The sequence below is a fragment of the Megalops cyprinoides genome, chromosome 2 (assembly GCF_013368585.1).
Source record: "Megalops cyprinoides isolate fMegCyp1 chromosome 2, fMegCyp1.pri, whole genome shotgun sequence".
Lineage (NCBI taxonomy): Eukaryota > Metazoa > Chordata > Actinopteri > Elopiformes > Megalopidae > Megalops > Megalops cyprinoides.
Window position 1 is genome coordinate 54,295,289 of NC_050584.1, and position 22,627 is coordinate 54,317,915.

Here is a 22,627-nt window from a genome sequence, read left to right on the forward strand (position 1 = left end):
TGTAGTTTCCAGTGACAAATTTGCAATTCTGTGCCGCAAGACCACGTGGAATACAGCGAGCTTTCTGGTGACGTCACCACGTGAAATTAGAACACTTCCCCTTTTTCAGTTTGCTTACCGTGATCTACTGATGTTTTGCACAAGCCATAGCAACTGTGGTACATATAAAAAGGAGCTGAAGAACCACATAGACAGACACAGCAAGACAAGCAGCAAGAGCAGACTCTCTGGAATACGAACCACAACAAAACATATGCCCTGTTTAATCAAGGCAACACTGGCAGAGTTGGAGCAAATCAGCATGGAGAGAGATGACAAAAAGACAAACAAGAGTCTGTAAGTTTTAACCATGATGTCCAGATAACTTCAGAAGTTCATTATAGGGACATGTAACAAAAAAAAAATTCTTTAAAGAATTCATAGCAACTGCAACAATTGATACTTGATGATGAATTGGAATTTCATTGGAATCATAAAAAGGAGAATCTTTATCTTTTGACCAATCATGTAGTGAATTGTTTTCAGTTAATATATGTAATAGAAAGAGTGTCAGACATTGCTTATAAGCATCTCTACCGGCTGATCATTCAGACAGATATTACAGAGCATTACAATATTACCAATTTCAATCGCTGTGATAAAACTGTATTTTGTCTCCCTCCTTAGTGTAAAGGACCTACTGTGCCGACTGCAGTGCAGGCTCTGCTATACACCCAGTGCTGAAAAGTAAGTTTGCAGACTTGACTTCCAGAATGCTTTGCTCTGACAAAAATATATGTCCTTGCTGTCTAATCCATGCTTCATTTTGCCCTCAATAGATTAAACTCAGAGGACACACTGCTTTGGGCTCAGTCACTGGAAAGACTTCTTCAATCAAAATGTAAGCAGCCAACTTTGTACCTTACTGTATCCATTTTTCATAAGCTTGCAAATCTAAGAAAGGGTCATTTAAATGTTACACACTACTGAAACAATATATCCTACTACTGAAAGAATATTTCCTATGTTCTTCTAATGTAGACATCAAACATATTCACGTGTTGCCATATATCTCCTCAGATGGTATGGCGGTGTTTCGGGCTTTTCTGAAATCTGAATTCAGTGATGAAAACATTGACTTCTGGCTCACATGTGAGAACTACAAGAAAATAAAGTCTTCTGAAAAAATGAAGTCCGAGGCAAAGAAAATTTATGAGCTGTACATTCAGGCAGAGGCCCCGAAGGAGGTACACATTTGAAAATATTTCTCATGGGACCACACCAGTAAATGCAACTCTTCTTATTTATTCATTTATTGGTGTGTTTGCATTGCGCTAATTATTTCACCTGTAATTATTACTGACATAAAGATTATAGAGACCAGAAGTAAAGATCAAATGACATGGCATCCTATAATCAATGTATGGTGTAGGTATATTACAGATAAATATACACATACTTTCTGGATGAAAGGTGTCATCCTTTATTTTCTCTCTCTTTAGGTTAATATTGACCACCAGACACGGGAACTAATCAGGGGACAGATGAAGACTCCCTCCACACTCTGCTTTGATGAAGCCCAGAATATCGTATACAGGTTGATGGAGCGGGACTCTTACCCCAGGTTTTTGAGGTCCAACATTTATAAGACACTGCTGGATTCTGCTCCTGGCTCCATCAAGGTGTGATGGAAAAGAGCTGAGACAAAAAACGGGCACTTAGATATTAAGGATTTCTAATCCTAGCCCACGGATTGCTGTATGAGCATAGAGCCATGAAGAAGGGTCACCTCGCTGTGAGGACTGAAAGTGTTTATGTTCTCAACAACAGTCTGCACTCCAAACCTTCCCAAAAGGCAAACGAAGGTGCAATAGCCAAAGGATGGCTACAAAACTATAGGAGTACAAAGGTGAACAGTGCTTCTATCAGGCTGAATGAATGAAAAATCAAGGACTGTAAGGCCACATACACTATTCAGAAACTCACTACTAAGACCACACATGTTCTCTAAGCAGACAAAGCCTTAGATGCTATATCATTCATAGAAGGTGTCTGATGTAGTGGTGGCCAAGCTGGCATGGCAAGCTGTGGGAGTGAACAAACCTGGGCCAGTGGTGTACTATCCAAATCAAGCCCATTTTATATGCCACATCTATATCAGAGCTATCTAAAGACAAACCATTTGACACAAAGTTTGTCAAAAGTGCAAAAATCGATTTCTTAAAAGGTCAGAAAATTTTTCATTGTTCATTTGAAATAAAATAGTGAATTTATTAAGTGGTTACACTACTACATCAGACCAGAATGCTCGGCTGTGATGCAAAGGATAAGCTAAAGGATACTGAACTTCTCAGATCTAAATCCCATTAATACTGAGAATATATTTTACATGAACAGGGAAAAATCACTGCAAATCAATAGCATATTTTACTGTACTTATTTCTGAACTGCGTGTATTATGTTTTATTTATTATCCAGTACCACTAGTGGGATGTTGAATGTTGTAGTATTTGTGTGGATTGTTGTAGTATTTGCATGAGCATATAGTCATTGTGTTATTGTAATAAAATGAAATGACATTCTTTTCAATCAATTTCCATGAATTCCTTGATATGGTGGTGTTTTGAAAGTCAAAACAATAGCTGCACCAAATATGGATGGAAAAGCATAGACAGATTTACACAAAAATCATAAATCAAATCGATTTGGTAACATTTGACATTTTGAACAGGCAACATCAAGTTTGCAGACACAAAAAATAACACTGTGGCACTTCTATAATTGTGGTCCAGTTGATACCAGTTCTCTTTTTTCTGAATGTCACAAAGGGCTTCATTGTGAAAGAAGCAGCAAAACTGCATGACTATCATCACATTTCAGTTACCACTTCCTTATTTTACTCCAGCTTGCCTTAGTCACTACGTCATTATCAGTTCTAAATCACCTGACCTAAAATAAAACTGGGGCCTGGACTGACAAAGTTTGAATTGCATCACCCTAAAACAGGATGCTTGAATAATTTAGTGTAAAGACAGGCATTCTGCAGGACACGATGAAGAAGAAAATCAAAAAAGAAGAGAACAATTGGCTAACTGATTTATATTTTCATTTTATGTAAAGAGCATAAAATTAGTGTATAAAATTTTCATACTCTGAGTAGTTAAAATTAGTTCAATTAGCCAGTATTGCACATGAATGTCACTTACCCATATTGGGTTGTGAAGGAAGTTTGTAGAAATATAATCCATTTTGCTGTCTTCATCAGACTCTCACAATACACTCAGTGACCACTTTATTAAGTACACCTCTCTAATACTGGGTAGGACCCCTTTTGCCCCCAGAACGCCCTGAATCCTTCATGGCAAGGTGCTGGAAACGTTCCTTAGAGATTCTGCTCCATGCTGACATGATAGCATCACGCAGTTGCTGCAGATTTGTCGGCTGCACATTCATGCTGTTAATGCCCCGTTCCACCATATCACAAAGGTGCTCTATTGGATTGAGATCTGGTGACTGTGGAGGTCATTGGAGTACACTGAACTCATTGTCATGTTCCTGGAACCAGTTTGAGATGAAGTGCGCTTTGTGGCATGGCTTGTTATCTACCGTCCAGTTTTGGTGAGCTTGTGCCAACTGTAGCCTCAGTTTCCTGTTCTTAGCTGACAGGAGTGGTACCCGCAGGGGTCTTCTGCTGCTGTAGCCCCTCCACCTGAATGTTCGACGTGTTGTATGTTCAGAAATGCTTTTCTACATAGCATTTTGTAACGTGTGGTTATTTGGGTTACTGTCACCTTCCTGTCAGCTTGGACCAGTTTGGCCATCCTCCTCTGACCTCTGTCATTAACAAGGTGTTTTCGCCCACAGAACTGACACTCGCTGGAATTTTTTGTTTTTCACACCATTCCCTATACACTCTATAAGCTGTTGTGCATGAAAATCCCAGGAGATCAGCAGTTTTTGAAATACTCAAACCACCGCGTCTGGCACCAACAATCATCCCACGGTCAAAGTCACTTAAATCAGATTTCCTACCCATTCTGATGTTTGGTCTGAACAGCAACTGAACCTCTTGACTATGTCTTTGTGATTTTATGCATTGAGCTGCTGCGAGATGATTGGCTGATTAGATATTTGCATCAATGAACTGGTGTACAGGTGTACCTAATAAAGTGGTCACTGAGTGTAAATGTGTATCATGTGTTCAGAAGTAGTTGTAGCTGCATTGCACCACCTAGTGTTTCAGCACAGCTCCAATAAAATGGCAAAAGGTTCTTTTTTTAGTCCAGCAATCACACACAGGACACCAGATGCTCAGTGCAAACAGTGTTATTTTCATACAGGGATTAGCATGGGGGAAGAAAAATTTTGAAAAAACAACATTGCAGCCACAAGCAACCCAGTTTCTCTGAGGCTGAGTCTTCAATAGTAGTAAATAATTAAATACATACATACATACATATACTGAGTGATTTGTTCAAAGGTAGTATCTCCCCCAATATTCTAATCTGCAACATTCTTGTTACAAGTCTCATTTCCCACCCACTACACCACACACACAAAAAAAAAACTTTAACTTTCAAATTGGTTAAATAAGATTACATTTACACATACATACAAATGGCAATGGAAATATGTGAGAGTAACAGATCTGTCACAGCAGAACTGTAAACCGAACAAGAGGAGGAATGGCATATTAAAGTGTACAGTTTCTCAATGAAACTATTTGCTGGCAGTGTGGATAAATATGGAGTTCATCACCATCATGTTTTTTTTTTTTTTAATTTAAAGGGACGGGGAGGGAGGGTTCATGGTTTTCATGGTTCCTCCACCAATTTTGCTGATGCAGACATTTCTACTATCTGCTATACTGGTATTTTCCTATACATTTAGCCCAAGTGTAACAAAAATGTAAATAAACCTATTACATTTAAATGAGAGAAACAGCCAGGAGAAGCAAATCTCCCTCATACTAACTTAGTTGTCTAAACTAAAATAAATATGACAGCCTGCTATCTTTTTGAAGGTAATTAATGCTTAATATGTGGCACACCTTAGGTTTTTGAACTGTTATCCAATAAAATAAATAATTCTCTCTATGGTGTTATGTGCGTTGTGCAAGTATAAACTGCGCTGTCATAGGCAGTTTCACATTACTGGGGTAAAAAGGTTGACAATGCTCGTTATGTAAGATGTGGCTCAGCAGGATGGAATCTAATGATCTGATGCACACAAATCAATTATAAATGTGAGAAGTATGAGTACTTATCATTAGCAATCACTCAGTTCTATTTTTGTCATTTTGCATGCTTCCTCATTTGTTTCTGAATGGGATTATTGTGTAAAGAGCCAAGCCCATCCACCCATCTAGATTTCTATTTTAGTACTTGTGTTCTATTTATAAAACATTCCTGAACAGCAGTGAAATGTGAATGACATCTAACTGGTTAGTTTGGCAGCAACATTCCAATTAGATTAAGTGTCCGGAAGAGCAGATATTTTATCAAAAGATCTGAAGACCAAATGAATTTTCCACCACTGACAGCAGGAACCAGCGCATCTCTGTCTTTCTCTTTCTGTCATGTTCTTTCATTTTTGGAGAAACTTTCTGTGTAAATGTTACTGCGTAAGCTCAATAAAGACTTCATTGACAAACATTTGGGATTTGAATGTTCAAGATTTCACAGAGATTACTGGACTGTACTTAGCATTCCGGTGACTCCTCACTTGAATAAATAGGTAATTATGTATATCTTTAAAGGAAAATTTCTTACAGTGTGAAAATAAAGCATACTTAGACAAGCTCAAAGGCTAAAGTAAATAAAGCTTTATATGGATACAGGAAGTATTTTTAGCAGGGAGAAGTCTTTTTATTTTATTCTTATTGAAAGAAAAATATCAACAGTCATCAGTCATTGCACCAGTACTTCATCTGAGGGCACACTATGTACTTCAATGCTCTTGTGCGTCACATATGATCTTACTTGCAGTATATTAAAATCTGACACTGATGAGCCAATCACAGCCAAAAGCAGGTGGAGCTGGGACTGATGCCAGATTACAGCAGAGCATAAAGTTCATAGCCCATTGTGAGAGAATTTACAGTTTGATGGGGAGAGAGCTGGAAATGCTGAGCGTTTTATATCTGAACCAACCACACATATCGACAAAAATGGACAAAGTATGTAAAGCTTGTAAGAACCATTCAGAGCTGTCCAACGACAGGAAAAGCAAGTGAGTTGTTTGTATTACTTCTGCTGTATAACTGCTATCGCTTGTACTGTACTATTTTAGATGGAATTACCATGTTCTGAACATTCCCTTTTCAAACTTTTTCAGGAAAAAAACCTGGAAATCTAGACTGCGTTATTTCTTGCAACTTTCCTCTTCTGGATCCTCATCAAAGGGAATACATTGCAGGTATCCAGTAAATTCTGGCTTAAAAATGAAGGGGGTGTTCTACAGTAAGCTTATGGGTCTCATACATAATGGACTACATATTCTCAACAGTTTGCAGATTTGCCTTAAACTTTTTTTTCTCTTTCCAGGCTAACTGTTGATGAAGTAAATGAATGGGCACAGTCTCTTGAAAAACTGCTCACTCATAAATGTAAGTGCTTAATGATTTTATTGCTCATATCTATGCAGCTGTGTTGGATATGGTGCACAGGTCAAAATTGCACAACACTTTTATTTTATAGTACAGAATGTGGAAAGTAAATTGGATCAATATATGCAGTATACAAAACCATTCGTGACCTCTGACCAACCCGCTGAGTTATCATGGCAGCAATGACCGCTGCTGACAAGTTCACTCAAAAATTCTTACCCTCTTAATTGTCTTTTGTAGATGGAAAGGCAGCCTTTCAGATCTTCCTGAAGTCTGAGTTCTGTGAAGAGAACATGGAGTTTTGGCTTGCCTGTGAGGATTTCAGAAAGATCAAGTCTCCATCTAAGCTCACCTCCAGAGCCAATAGCATTTATGAAGAATTCATCAAAAGCAAGGCCCCAAAAGAGGTAATGACCAATAACCTCATCATGTTTTTGTTGGTTTCTTTTTTCAGAAAATATCATCATTCCTTGATAATCATTTCAATGAGTATAAATGAATGAAACTGAGTGCATTTCTATTCTTATTTCATTTTACCATGGGAATATTTCAAATATATTTATTATATATATATATATATATATATATATATATATATATATATATATATATATATATATATATATATATATATATATATATATATATATATGTTATTGTTGTGATTCCTAGACTACCTTTAATGTGCTCTGGTGGCTATTCCAAAGTGAAATGGGACACATTTATTTCTTGACATTGATCATTGGTGGCTTATAGAGGCTTATATTATGGTTAAAATGCATAGTATACACTAAAATATTTTGGAACATGATTTTCTTTTAAATAATGGAGAAGCTACTGTACCATTTGTTATTTGCATGACAGTTGCCAATGCAAAAGTAAATAAATACTACTTTGATAAGTCAATACAATCAGCATATTCATGTTGTAGATCAACTTGGACTTCTACACGAAAGATGGCATCATCCAGAATCTTCAGATGCCGACCCCATCGTGTTTTGTCACTGCCCAGAAGAAAATCTACAACCTGATGGAAAACAGCTCCTACCCTCGATTCATAGACTCAGAGATCTACAAGGACCTGCATGCAGTTGCCCTGGGAAAGTGTAATCATTTAAGGACTTAAAACTGAACCCAAGCTTTGACTAAAGCAATTAATTTTGCAGCCGTGCCACTCTACGATGCAACTCTACGATGCAACTCTACGATGATAATGTGTGGTACATGATCTACAGCAAACTTTATATCACACTGTTGTTGTGTGAATGCTGTGCTTCCCCAATCAAATTCACACATAGCCCTCCAGGCCAATAAAAGCCAGGGAATATATTCTGAATATTAGAAAAAGCTGCTGTTATACTTTTTTCAGTCTGGTGCCAAATTGTAAACAGCTTACTTTGACTCTTATCAAATGGTTTATTGTGAATCTATTGATGGCACATTAGTCCTCCACATGTTGGCTGAAGAACGTAAGCTATAAACAGATATTAAAAGACGTGTACATTCCTCATCAGCTTTGACATATTGGAATCTCCCTTCAGTACTTTTTATGTCTAAAACTTTGTTTGACCGTTTCTTTCAAACTAACCTTGACATTACAAATCAAATTATCAAAATTTCCAAGGGCAAATACAATGATTTTGTTTAAGTTTTGACAGAAAAAAAGACTGTTTTATGTTTACATAAGATATTTTGGACATTGCAAAGAGTTTTGTACTGTAATGCACTGTAATGTAATGCACTTTATATGAAGACAATTATAGTTTGAAAGTACACAACCTGTTGCAAACAGGACAACAGTACAAGGATTTTACGTCACGTACTGTATAATTTTCCTGCATGTATATTGGAACACATTAGCTAATGAAAAATTGACATTTCAGATTGAACATCACTGTAATTTACTGTAAATACCTGACACAAAGATACCTCCTGAATGACAGCTGGACTGTAACCAAAATATTCAATATTATATTTTCTATTTTTCAGTTGTATTTTCAAATTAAAACCTACTTTTAAAAAAGATCTTGCTTGTGCGTGCAAATACATATGCAGCATCCATAAATGTATGTATTAATTGCAGACCAGTTGCACACTGAAGTTTTACACTCACAATGTGTGGTCATATTTATTTACAGAAAGTAATCTCAGGAGTGTAACCAGTTTTTGTATGTCCACACATAATACTATTTCCATTAAGGCTGCATCACTTTTTGGAGATAATTCCAGTGTATCAGATATGCCTATGTAACAAAACAAAAGAAATTGCAATGAACATCAATTACCACATACAAAACAACCCTTAAAATCCACTTGTATTGTTTAAAGGGACATAAAAACTGAATTTTCTTCCTTCTTTACGCTGGCTCAGACTATAAACAGAATTTTAAAAACTACCTTTGTGAGAACATTGTGCTTAGGGCAACACATATTATTTGGTCATTCATTTGTTTATGATGTTTCTATTGAGATTTCTGATGTGAAATGGAAACAAAATGATGGATCATTATACTCAAAATATTAAGCAGACAAAGAAAGAACAAAGAACGAAGAACAAAGAACAAGAACAGAAAGAACAAAGAACCTTACTAACACTGTAACACACTATAACTGTGTGTGTGTGTATGTGTGTGTGTGCGTGGACAAGTTAAAAGTGAAATTTTGCAAGATTATTTCACAATACTAGCCCCCTGCTTAAATTCTGCACTATTTATGGATATTCTGTGCCTTCTATTCATTGTTTAAAATCCATTTCATTTGTACTTGTTCTGTCTGTGGATGTTTTACAGAAGAAGGTGAGAATGACGATAGATACAGCATTTGACGTAATGTAGTCCTACCATCAGTACTTTTCTCATGTTTAATGTTTTATTTCCCCTGGATGAGCTCATGGGAAAACAGCATAGTACGGAAACCTGACACTTTGCCAATTTTAAACACGTGGTTATGATCCTGCTCTTCAACAGGACCCTCTCTCTATGATGTGACAATATGCAGGCACAATCTGTTCAAATTTCACCTTTCAAAAAAACTCACATAGAATGGGTGACCAATAGTTTTATATACTTTTAGCCAAATGTTTTGCCAGTTTTCTTTTATAGTGTGATTAGATTCACCTAAATTAAGACCATGTTATTCTTCCTCCTTTGAGGGTGCCTGGATGAAGTGACACACTCACTCATGACTCACTCAGATGAATATTGTTTGAAGTAGAAAAGAAGGGACAGGTTTTCAATGATAGAGGGAAATTCCTTTAAAAAAAAAAATATATATATATATATATATATATATATATATACACACTATATAGACAAAAGTATTTGGACGCCTGACCATTACACCAACAGGGACTGTAATGACATTGTATTCAAACACATATACTTTAATATGGAGTTGGTCCCCCTTTTGCAGCTATAACAGCTTCTACTCTTCTTGGAAGGCTTTCCACAAGATTTTGGAGTGTTTCTGTGGGAATTTGTGCCCATTCATTCTGTAGAGCATTTATGAGGTCAGGCACTGATGTTGGACGAGAAGGCCTGGCTCTTCCAGTTCATCCCAAAAGTGCTCGATGGGGTTGAGGTCAGGGCTCTGTGCGGGCCAGTCAAGTTCTTCCACACTGAACTCATCATACCATGTCTTTATAGCGCTTGCTTTGTGCACTGGGGTACAGTCATGTTGGAATAGAAAAGGGCCTTCCCCAAACTGTTGCCACAAAGTTGCAAGCATAGCATTGTCCAAAATGTCTTCGTATACTGAAGCATTAACATTGCCCTTCACTGGAGATAAGGAGCCTAGCCCAAACCCTGAAATAAGCATCACTATGTTTGGAGGGGATTTCTAATTCATCCCTGGTCTGCAATGATGTAGTCATGTGCTGTGATCAGTTGAACACATTCAATTCTACTGCTATGACTCTCATGAAGTACAATGTATACAGAAATAAAATCACCCGACATTTTTAAAATATCTCATTACCAGTAGATGGAAATCTCTTCAACTGTAGTTCCTTTGGAAAGTTTGACATCATTAAACCAGTTCTGTAAACTCAACGCTCTAGCAACTGACAAGAATGCAGATATAACAGTATGTAGATAAGGAAGTGATGAAGCAATATGTAGATAGCAAGTACCATATGAGCTACATAACAGGAACAGAAGTCCCTGTTCCTATCAGGATATCTCTGTTACCAAATGCAGATCACCCCTAAACAGTGCAAACTATGTAAACAAAGACCAAAGTAAAAATAGCACAGCTATAATTTGGATTTTGTAAACATCTGAAGTATAGCAAACTCAAATGACTGAGAAACAAATCCATTTTCGACAGAGGTTGTCTGGACTATGTGTTCTGTGAGCACTCCAAAATATTTATAGACAACATGTCTTCTGTGTGATCACATGACATACGTTATTAAACCAACACTGTTTTATATATATATATAATCTCACATCACATCACAGTATAATGTTAACATGCCAATATTAAATCTTTCTCTAATTGCCCTGTTTACAGGTGGACAAATTTTAGTTTTGATCCAAAAGTACTGTGGGAATGTTGCTGTAAAATATGGTTACTTCTTCATTCACTGATCCAGCAAAAGAAATGGAAGTGCTCATGGCAATATGGACAACCAAGGACACTGAACTGAAATTGGTGGCTAAACAGCTTCCTGGATGCCAGTGTTCTAGATGAAATTAACCCCTCAAGATACAAGAGTCCCTTTATGGTATTACAGAAAAAAGAGAGTGATTTGGTGATCTTAAGAAACAAAAACACTCATAGTGTTAAGGAGAGCTGTGTAAACTTATACAGGCAGCTTATACAGACAGCTGGAAAGTCTAACATTTTCTAGCAGACTGGCAACAAAGTTAGCAATAAACAACAAAGCAAGCAGGAAAAACTCTCATTACCTAAATGGGGGCTACATCAGGTCTCTCCATAATCTCTATATCCTCTATATACTATAATCTCATATTCTAAACAAGCAGAGTATCCTCAGTTTGGAAGGACTAAAAGTGGGTACTGTTATATGTAATCACACACTACATAACTCAGAATATTGCACACACAGTTTGTCATAACATACACAAGACAGGCTATAAACACCATAACATTTAATTATTTAACCAGCTGGCCAGTTCTAGCCAATAGGCTAAATAAGTGAAGAGTGTTGCTGTGCCAAAGCAGTGCTGCTTGCTTACATGCATGTGTAATGGTTTATTGATACAGAGGATGGTTCTGTTTGTGCTTAAAAATAGAACTGAAGAAAAGGGTTTAGCATAACATAAAAAAGAGAAAAGACAAAAAGGGAAATTCAAACAAGAGTGCTGCAGCTTTCCACCTAAATTCTGACCTACCTTGCCTGTCTCCCTTTCCAGACAGCCAAACGTGAAGCAATAAGTAAACAAATAAATAACCAATCTGCAAGTAATAATACTGGGGTCCATACAGCAATAGCAACAAAGTGATTGGAACAGGAAATGAGCTGTCACAATAGAGGTAGCGAGCGTAGAACATTTCAAACATTTTAACGCAATAACATCATTTGTGTCCATGTGCACAGCAACTGCAATTTGATTAGCTCGCCATTCACTAACCCTTAGAAACCGTAACAGTGACATGAATTATCATTGTCAGTTGTATATTTAAAAAACACTAGGACAGCACAGGATGCACTATGTGCTCGTGAACACAGAGCGGTGAGGGGAAAACAGTCTGGACGCAAGTGTGTGTTCCGTTTGCCACAATCTGTCGGTGTCCCCCTTGAGGAACAGCTCCGTCCGACCGTCTCAGCCTGCCTCTTGGAATATTTTGGCACCAATTTTGCTGGCTGTTGCAGTTCGGACACGATAACTAGCTAAAACAACGGCTGACAAATTGGCTACTTCATATCCATCTAGTGAAATGCCAGAAATTGAAATTAAAACAGTAAACTAGCAAAACGGTTAGTAGTTAGTATAGTAACTAGTTACCATGATGTTAGTAATCTAGCTAACTCTATTTCTAGCAAACAATGAATGTAAAGAGATGAATATGCCGTGTTTACAAAACGCTACACTAGGTCCCTGGCTGTGGTCGCCTATGGGCGCATTGGGTAAGAAGATTATCTATGTTAGCCTTACTTGTAGCACCAACATCTCTTTATTGCCTTGCTCTCCCATTGGTGTGCTAATACCGAAAACAGCAAGCTAGCCCCTATAGATTTCTTAGTAACGAAAAAGAAATAACAGCTGTGTAACTAACCTTCTAGCATTTAACTTCTATTCAACATTTTATAATTCACTTAAATCAAACGATTTGAAGCTATCTAACCACATATTACAATATGTTCCAGCCATCTGTGTGAAGTCAGCAATTCGATTATTATCTAGATGGTACACTAGCTAGCTGCCTAGGAAGCATAAAGCTAATAAAGCTTCTAAAATGTTTATGAACAATACGTCAGTACAAATTATGATTCAAAGCGAATAAAGTAAAGTAAATAATAAAGTAAAGTAACTGTTTGGTTAAATCAGACTTTTCAACGAATCTACTCAAATGATCTTCTTGGCATTAAATACGCGTGCATATACAGCCCTGTCAAAGCTGCAGTGCGCATAAGACGTCATCATGGTGAATACATGGTGTAGCCTATCTCACAGCCAGAGACCACCGACATTTTGCCAATTGTACTTGCCACAGCATAATCTGGCAATCTTTTCTCCTAATAATTTGGTTGATCCTCATATCAGATATGCTCCTGGTGTCCAGAGGCATGTGTGTGTGAAGTTTCAGGACTGCACTTTATGGTTTATTTCTTGTAAATGTTTTTGACATGGAAAAATTTGGTGGCGATGTTGGATTTTGCAGACAAGTCATGTGCCCTATGGGTCAGATGCTTTGGCATCTTAAAATGCAGCCAAGGCCAACCAACCTGACCTTGGTGAGTTTTGTAGCCAGTATTAGGAACAAGTGGGGAAAAAAAGAAATAAATATAAAATTGCAAAAGGATAACTATATCTCCACTATATAGACCCCTAAAAATATGTTTAAGGTTCCCACAGCTTTGCTGTATGGTCCCCTAATAAATAAATAAAAACCTTCCACTCTTGTTCATTTCCTGTTTTTGTTGTTTGCTCTTTCAGTTACATTTTCTGGAGGTTTATTGGTAATTATGTGCCAAAATAGAGTGCACTTCAGTTAAGATGGAGAAAACTGTCTAATAGAGTGTTTCTCAACCCTCTCCTGGAGTACCCCCTGCCCTGCATGTTTTAGATCGCTCCCTGCTCCAACACAGCTGATTCAAATGATCAGTTTGTTATTAAGCACCTTCAGGAGTTCATAAGGAGTTGATCATTTGAATCAGTTGTGTTGGAGCAGGGAGAGATCTAAAATATGCAGGGCAGGGGGTACTCCAGGAGAGGGTTGAGAAACACTGGTCTAATATATCCAATTTGATATATTGGATAGGTGCTAAAGCCTGCCCTGTAGAGAATGTGTCACCATCTCTTGATCACTCCAAAAGGTACAAAACACACTCCCATTTAAATCAAAATGTGTAACTAAAATACAGTAGCCATCTTCAGCAGTTGAAAGGAAAAGGCTGTGTTTATTGTCTATCAAGATTTTCTCCCACAGCTTGCCTATTCATCACGTGATTGCACGCAAATAACCTGCTGAGATAAGTATTCTGATGGCACAGGGAGGTCACATGCATTCCATTGGCAGGTCTTGAAACAACTTGAAAACACAAGTGTGTGAATCTTTTTACAATATTAAGCTCCCTCAAATAAACTGGCCACATGATATTATGTTTTGTTTTTTTTTTTTCCAACAACTACAGATTTGTATATGGATCTTCTTCTGCAATGTGGTGATCAAACATATTTGTCAATTCACCCGTTTTCATTCTTTACCTGTACTAGAACAGGGAGTTGCATCACTAGACATGGCGGATATGCCTAACAATATTTCATACAACATAAGGGGCCCACTATAATTCATCCTCACGCAAGTCATATACCTCATTCTAAGAACTGTAATACACATTGGTCAGCTTTGCTTTGATATTTTAGTTTAAATGACATACTGACTTTTAGTGCATTCTGGATGCATTTTAAGTATATGCATATGGACATGCTCATTATGGAAACAAACAAAAAAAAATCTATTTCCTTCTGGTAAACCATTATGTAAATCCATGTTTTTTTTCTTTGCAGACATACACCCTTCTAATCAGTCTAGTCACCCAACATTATAATATTTGGGCCAATCTCTAAAAAGTGTGTGCACCTACTACTAGCATACTGTTTTTTCCCACTCTGGAAAACATTTACTCATTTCTGTTTGTATTTACTAATAAAAAGAATACTTGAAATAAATCAGTTGCTATGTAACAAAGTCTTTTATATACCAACGCCGGTGATACACTTCTTAGGAGACTTAAGAGCGTTAACTAACAAATTATTCACAACAAACCACAAGAAAATGTACAAGAAACACAAGATATTTCTTTTGTTCACCTTCAAAATAACTCATTGCAAATATGAACATCTTAAGATTTTATATATGAAAATAATAGACAAATGTTTATTTAAACATCTCCTTGCATGCATGTGTTCCAATTTCTTAACAAATGTGGGGAAGTCCTCAGTTTAACTTAATGCATTTATCGCAAGGTTTACAGAAGACTAGTGAGGTGTATCCGTGGCCATTCACATGAAAACAGAACAGTATGAAGTTACTTGGCTTCTTGGACTTTTTTGGCACCTTGCTTTTCTTTTGCCTAAGGATAATGGAGAGAACATATGAATGAAAACCTTCAAAAGAATAAATGCATTTTGCTCATATGATTATATATGGAAAAACTTCATAAAATAGCCTGAACCTAGCTTCATTTGCTTCATGTTTAACAATATTAGCCTTGCAAAGACCTACTAGTGGCACAACATGCTAGTGTTACAGTGCATAATTACTGTAGTATTTACAGATTATTCATTGCACTGTTTTTAAGCAAAAGCAACAGAAAAAACATGTCTGTTCATTAAACATGTCTACTCTGTACCATTTTAACACATTAGTAAAAGAAGTAAGGCAAACAGACTGACTCATTCTAAGATCAATTCCTCTACAAACATAATTTTGGATTGAACTACTTGTCATTTAATCATCTTTCTGTCACAAGCTGAAACCTTCACCTGGACTCAGCCACTCACTGGATGTGACCCTAACCCTGACAGACCAACAATGCCCTCTAGTGTTGCTTCATCAGAACAAAACAAAACCCAGTATTTTGTTCACAGTGTAACATAGCAAAGGGAGGTAGGAAAGGTTTCATGCACAATGTAGTGAAAACTGATGACAAATGCATTTTATGCTAACATAATCAATCACCTTTTCCACTAACGGTATCAACTGTTGATACTCAGCCAGTGTCTTTAACAGTTCCATGATGAAGGGCAGGTAATTGTGCTTTCTTCTGATGTTTTCAATCTAAAAAAAGGATGAAAAGTTGTGCTTTTAATATATGAAAATGTATGGTTTGTACAGCAGAACAACTGAAGAGAGACTGTAAATTTACTTTATATCGCTTCAGTTTCTGATTCTCTTCATCTATTAGGAGTTGGTATTTTGCTATTTCAGACTGAATTGAGCTGAGCAGGTTGCTGCTCTGGTCTGTGTCCATTGGCTCCTCCTGAAAAGAGACAAAAACACATATTAAATACGAGTTGAAGCACAACTCTTTGCTAAGCACATCATTATAATAGCAAGCAGAATTTTCTAGGTATCACTTACTTCTGTGAGCTGAGCCTGTAGCTCAGCAATCTTGCGCTCATAAATCATCTTTCTGTCAGAGACTATTGCCATTAGATTGAAGCGGATCTCTCCTTCGCTGTACCTGAATCAGGGACGGTTAGATAAATGTACCAATTTATCAATTCTTGCTTACACGTTTCCCTTTATAAATGGAATTTCTCTCATCTAATTTAACAAAACCAGGTTCATTTATCCAGAACCTGAAACGAAAAATAAACATTTACTTCTGTATCCTTTTCTCGATAACAGGCCGGACTGCACTTATCCAGTCATCTTGGTTGCAGGCACCTGGGGGGTGGAATGTTGAAATGGAGATCACAGACTGAGAATGCGCAAACAAATAGAACATGACTGATATAATCACCTCCAAGCACATCACCTTTGGGCACACTCATATTTGGGATTCAACTACTAGCCCGAAACCTTCCAAAATGCTATGTAAGGTATCTATCTGGTTTAACGTTTGTAAAAAGGGATTTGCTTGGTAGCCTGGTGACTTCCCATATTAAATTATAGTTCCCACTATGCAAAAACACCTTTCAAAAGGCAGCAGTGTAGCACAGTCGTAAGGAGCAGGACTCACAACCAAAAGGTTGCTGGTTCGATTCCCTGCTGGGGCACTGCTGTACCCGTAGGCAAAGTACTTAACCCAAAATTGCCTCAGTAAACACACAGCTCTATAAATGAGTAATATCTAACAAATTGTAACCTTTGTAAGTCACTCCAGATAAGAGCACCTGCTACATGCCGATAATGTAATGTATAATCATATCATTCCTGGTTGATATCTAAACTTTCTGAATCAAGCAATTAGCTCACTGAATTTTCAGTCATTATTTTGTCGAAAAAAGGTGACCAGCAAAAGCCTAGAAACAGATGAAACCAAACCAAAATGGTCACTTCAGAATCCAACACAAAGTCAGGATCTGTAGTACAATGTAGAAAGTGATAATATTTGTAAATTAATTGTTGATCTTAATTATCTATTTACTTCGGCTAAAATGGAACCAGTCAAGTAAACGATTATAATATATTTCCGTGCAAGGGTTAAATCAAGTAAATACTGAATCCTCTCAATCTGTCATATTTGTACTCTCTAATTTTTTTTTATAATATAATATTTATTCCTGTATTTGCACTCCAACAGGACTACAGCTGAAAATTAGCTGTTTAAATAAATTAAATGAACCATCTAAAACAGGATCCCTCACTTCGTAAAAGTCTAATTTAGGTACCGCATGGGGTGTTAAAGATGAAATTAACAGAATATTCAAATTCTGCAGCACAACTACTATAGTTCCTTATACTTTCAAATACATGCGAAGACAATAAATATTAGCATAACGGCTAAAACAGATGGGGTTTCCATGATTTAATATTTCCTGATCTCCAATGACAATAAATGTAATTCCCTCATATTTCAGAAATTCTACAATCTGTGGAAACCCTGACAAAACAAAAAATGTATGTGTCAAGTACATCTGAATGTGGCCAGTTTGAACATAGCACAAAACCTCTGTATTTCAAAAATAAAGAGACAACACCAGGGGCGATGGAATATTACTGTGGTCGTCAAGCAGCTGCGTTGTCTTCTCTGATTCAATTTATTAAGAGGGCTTACAGTGTAACACTGTCACTCATAAGGAGCACAGACTACTTCCTGGCAATGTTTAATTTTAAAATAACATTAAAGAGAGGGGTGCCATTTGAATTTAATTAAATGTACTCAGCTTATATATAAGCTCCAGTATTTGCATAAGATATTGAGAATAGGTACAACTGATTACTGTGGGCATATGTGAAAGGGCTTTTAAAGGGGTGTTACTCAGTAAGGTCAGACACAGCACAGCACACACATCGCATTACATGTTATTGTCTCTAATATACACTTTTAAAACAAAACGCACAAAATTGGACTCATATGAAATGTACAGTTAGGTGAACATACCAAGGTCAATTGGTCCTTCACGAAGTCCATCAAGCTCATAGAGCCTTCCATGAACCGGAACATAGCTCACAAAGTGAAATGCATCTTCATCCTTTGCCGATGACTTTGCATCAAATTCAAACATCTGCTGCCTGAGACAATGGATCGATGTGATCAAAACACACATTTTTATTTTGTTCCATGTGACTACTAGCTTTTCAAGAAAAAAACAAAAAAAGCTATGTCAGTTTTGATGTTTGAATTGAAAAGCATTCATGTGTATTGTATTTGTATTTTCAAGTTATTTTCTAAAATTTAAAACAATTTCCAGTTTTACAGCCATCAGTGTATCAGCGTGCTTCTTTCAAACTGAAGACACTGCAGTAGTCAGCCAGCAAGCAGAGCACCAAGTCTTAAACACGAAATGAAATTCTAGATCATTCAAGTTAGAAATATGGAGCAGTTAATGCAACTGATCAATAGCTAGGGACCGCTCTCTGCAACTACTGTCTGAATGACTCTCAGATTTACACGTGTTACTTGTTTTGGCATGTACTGAGACGCACCCAGAGCTGGCTTTTTTAAAAACACAAACAGCACTGATCAACAATGTATTGTAGAAATAAAGCAATATTCTTCTGATGAGAAAGACAACACACAAAACTAATGTAATGTAAAGAAAGTGTTACAGATACTTTGGTATTGAAAAGAGATTCTAAATGACAGAATGAAGAATGCTATAGCCTTGTGCATGTGTGTATTCAACATTACCACTGTTTAATTTGACTTGCATGGTGTATGAGTTCAAACAACTGAATCTATATCTATTACACTGTTCACATTCATATAGTTTAATTAAAGGTGAACACATTTATTCAAATGTGAATCAAAAAACTTCACTGATCACTTTCACCTACATTCAACTCACTGAAAACATACATATTCAACAATAAAAGGTCCTCTGTTAGGAAAATCATATTAGGCTGCTTTGTGGTCTGAAATTTTTAAAATCATTCTGATAGGCACATAAAGACAATACCTGGCAAAGCCGTTATGAACCTGTCGAATCACTTCAGAGTTGCTCAAGGCAAGACCTTTCATCTTTTCAAAGAGGGGGGAAAAACATTCAAAATTACGTTGAGGAATGGAACACAATCTTAACACACATTACAGTTGTTTTCTGCAACTGTCTACAGATAAACTACTGCGTTAACTGAGAGGAAACAATATACGCCACAATAACTTATTACGCAGTTTGACAGACATCCCAAATTCAACACTGTCTTACAGTTAATGCACCACTGAAAACAATAACACAAAAACAATTGAAAACAAACACATTATTCATGAACTTACAGCAGCATCAAAACTTTGTGAGAATTCTCTGAACTCTGTCAATGTCTCTCCTAGATGCATGTCAGGATGTGAGCAGTTCAACAACACGCTGACGATGGCTTGAGTAGCACATGCATTGTTAATGACCTAGAATGTTTAAGAAGAGAAGTAAAAAAATTACCAGACGTTAAATCTCACCCCCCCAATTTATTCTGTTCATGACATTTTGATGACAACCACATTGTGCGTCATTTACTGTGTCATATGGCAGTTTTAACAATTATACCTGCTTGGCAAAGAAGATGTGGTCAAGCCTTGAATCTTGAACAATCGAACCGGCAGGCTCTTCTCCTGGCTGCCACTTGAAAAGGAAAATCAATCCATGAACCGGTCTGGAAAGGAACACAGTCCTTTATCATCATATTACATTTCTACTGAACAGTATTCAGATAGAGGTTGGTTTACTTGATTTAATATGTCAGTATTATTTCAAAATAATTTGCAATTAAGTTTAAGGTATACAAATTAGTTTGCATTCTAATGATCTCAGTTAAAGTGGTTATGTTCACGCTGAAGCCACAGAAAGTCAACACTTAATATAAAATGAACGTAAAGAGGTATACTTCAGGGAATGTGTCGGCTTACTTAAGCTTGTCAAAGTTTTCTGGTTCCAGGCTCCATATCTCTTCAACCTGTGCTCCTTTGCAACCTGGAACAAGGCAGGGGTATGACGTTAGCGACAACAGCAATAGCTGAAATCTGAATTTTCAGTTCATCGAACTGTCTTTATGATTAGACCCCTTGGCGACAACAAACAATAAATCGCCTTACCCGAGCCTTCATAAGGTTTAGTGATCCAGCAGTTAGCTACTGCAGTTAGCTAGTGCTACAACTACTATTAGCTAGCTAACGTAAGCGAACGGCAGGTACCACGTTTTCATTTCGCAATTAATGTTGTATGTAGCTAACAAGAAAACTACTAGACATTTAAGAAAATACTACCTACGTATTAATGTATAGACACTAAAAAGGGTCGCTAGCTAGCTGTACTTGTTGGCAAGCTAACCGCATTTGTTTGCTCATTCTGAAAAAACCTGGGTAGCTGATTAACGTTAGCTTGCTAGATGTGTGCAAATCCAATTCCTGTCACATAAGCTCAGACCTACCCAGTTACCATCAGTTCCACCGTCTACTCATAACGTGGCAATGTTGCTGTAAGTAAAATCAGTGCACTCTCTAGTTAGTTTGATAGCAGAGAGTGTAGCCTGCTAGGTAGCTACTAGCTAGCCATGTACACCAGGCAGATAACCGCTAACTGTAGCTAGCGGCAGAGACTCACCAAAGCCTTTTATCAGTTCTGTGAAAACCCCCGGATCGCTTTCCATGAGGCACCACTCTCCTGCGCTTCCTGCCATTTTTGTGTTTTATTTCGTTGAATATCTGCACTATAAAAACAGGAACAATCTCTGCTGCTAGTTAGCTAACCAACTAGCCTGTCCTGTTATTCGTCACACGAGTTCTCTGCTGCAAACAGCGGTACTCCCTATTTCCCGGCGTCCTTTTCAACAGCGTCGAGCAAAAATCAGTAGTGTGTCGTTGAGGTCACTGCGAGGCTCTACCAACAGGCGCATTATGATCAGTGGCTAATTTGTGGTTTGTCTATTCAATTTCTTTTGGCGCGCTTCAGTGAAGTCTGTTACAACCGATGATGATATGATACGTATGATACGTTTGGAGCTACTGCTTCTGAATCTGATCCTAGCCTGATATACCTCTACGAGTACCTATCGTCAAATCAAGTAAAATTCAACATCACGAAATGTACTTAAAACGCCTTTAGGGTCTGTTATCTACTGAGTAGCATGGTACAAAAAGTGTTACTTTACCATTCCCAAATGATGGATAAAACGACTTGTAAAAAACGACTGACGTGTCTCCTATTATATGCAAGATCTTACCAAAATAACCATAAAAATGAATGAGATAAGCTAAGTACATAATCAAGTGTGGTGCATCAGTACCTGTTAATAATTAGGACTCTGTTATGTCATGATTTCCAGATGCCACCACCTGTCATTTTCAACATTCCTGTAAAGTCTGGTGTGCCTGTGGTTTTTTCAGTCACTGTTATGCAACAAGAAAGTATGCGGGAATGACGAGAGCAAAGTGTCTGTCATAAATAGTCATAAACAAACCCCTCCTCTACACCGGCAATTGTGTACTTAAAATTTACATCCAATGTACTTACATGACATCACCAGCTGCAGGTCACTTGTTCACTTGGGGTGACATACACTTGGGGTACATACAATTTGGCTGCACTTGGGATGCAGCCAAATTGTATGTACTGTATGTGCATACAAATCAAAGGGCACAATGCAGGGAAAATTACAGTTCCTCATTCTGGATTGGGGCACCATCAAACCTGAGAGACTGCACCATTTTGACAAGTACTGTACTTAGGGCAAGTGACTGGAAATTATGTTCAAGATGCAGCTAGACTTTGCTAACCATTTCACAAAGAGCTGCTAGCCATTTCACAAAGAGCCCTGATAGCAAAAACGGTGGATGTTCTTTTGCATCACAAAAATTATCCAAGCATTAGCAGCAAAAGATAGTAGGATCAGCAGTGCTGGCAGGTATTTGGAGCTGGTAACCTGGGTCCTTGACATCATCTGTCAGTACTCAATAATAAAAAAGAAATCAGTGATTCAATATAGAGGGCTAACAGCTAAAAGACAGTGCCCAACATGGAAAGTTCATATGAGGATTAAATACAGTTTTGCAATAAAATAACAAGATAGAAAAAAAAAAGACAGACATGGATTTGATTGCTTGGGAATTTAAGTTTTACAACATGCTACTGCTAAGACTCATGGTTTGACAGACATCCTGAATAAGACAGTAGCGTCATCTTTATCCGTGTAATTTTCCATTCACAAACATGGTCAAAAGTATGCACAGTTACACTTATTGGGGAAAAG

At 37.3% G+C, this 22,627-nt stretch overlaps 3 protein-coding genes across 3 annotated transcripts; 2 read left to right on the forward strand and 1 right to left on the reverse strand.

Annotated features, from left to right (window-relative positions):
• The first annotated feature begins 206 nt into the window (after window positions 1–206).
• LOC118772577 (regulator of G-protein signaling 13-like) lies at window positions 207–2,457 on the forward strand. The gene is made up of 5 exons (XM_036521028.1): window positions 207–336; window positions 667–726; window positions 819–880; window positions 1,060–1,226; window positions 1,482–2,457. The coding sequence occupies exons 1-5, from the start codon at window positions 254–256 to the stop codon at window positions 1,665–1,667; spliced, it is 558 nt and encodes a 185-aa protein (XP_036376921.1). The 5' UTR covers window positions 207–253; the 3' UTR covers window positions 1,668–2,457.
• Window positions 2,458–6,094: 3,637 nt separating this feature from the next.
• Window positions 6,095–7,777, forward strand: LOC118772644 (regulator of G-protein signaling 2-like). Its single transcript, XM_036521161.1, has 5 exons — window positions 6,095–6,210; window positions 6,316–6,396; window positions 6,525–6,586; window positions 6,827–6,993; window positions 7,518–7,777. Exons 1-5 carry the CDS (start codon window positions 6,104–6,106, stop codon window positions 7,710–7,712), a joined length of 612 nt encoding a protein of 203 aa, XP_036377054.1. The 5' UTR covers window positions 6,095–6,103; the 3' UTR covers window positions 7,713–7,777.
• A 7,210-nt stretch (window positions 7,778–14,987) lies between these two features.
• uchl5 (ubiquitin carboxyl-terminal hydrolase L5) lies at window positions 14,988–21,233 on the reverse strand. Its single transcript, XM_036521304.1, has 11 exons — window positions 20,983–21,233; window positions 20,289–20,352; window positions 19,930–20,035; window positions 19,665–19,790; window positions 19,348–19,409; window positions 18,330–18,460; window positions 16,606–16,669; window positions 16,361–16,463; window positions 16,146–16,259; window positions 15,959–16,057; window positions 14,988–15,350 (listed from the first exon to the last, which is right to left on the reverse strand). The coding sequence occupies exons 1-11, from the start codon at window positions 21,056–21,058 to the stop codon at window positions 15,306–15,308; spliced, it is 990 nt and encodes a 329-aa protein (XP_036377197.1). The 5' UTR covers window positions 21,059–21,233; the 3' UTR covers window positions 14,988–15,305.
• Window positions 21,234–22,627: the final 1,394 nt, after the last annotated feature.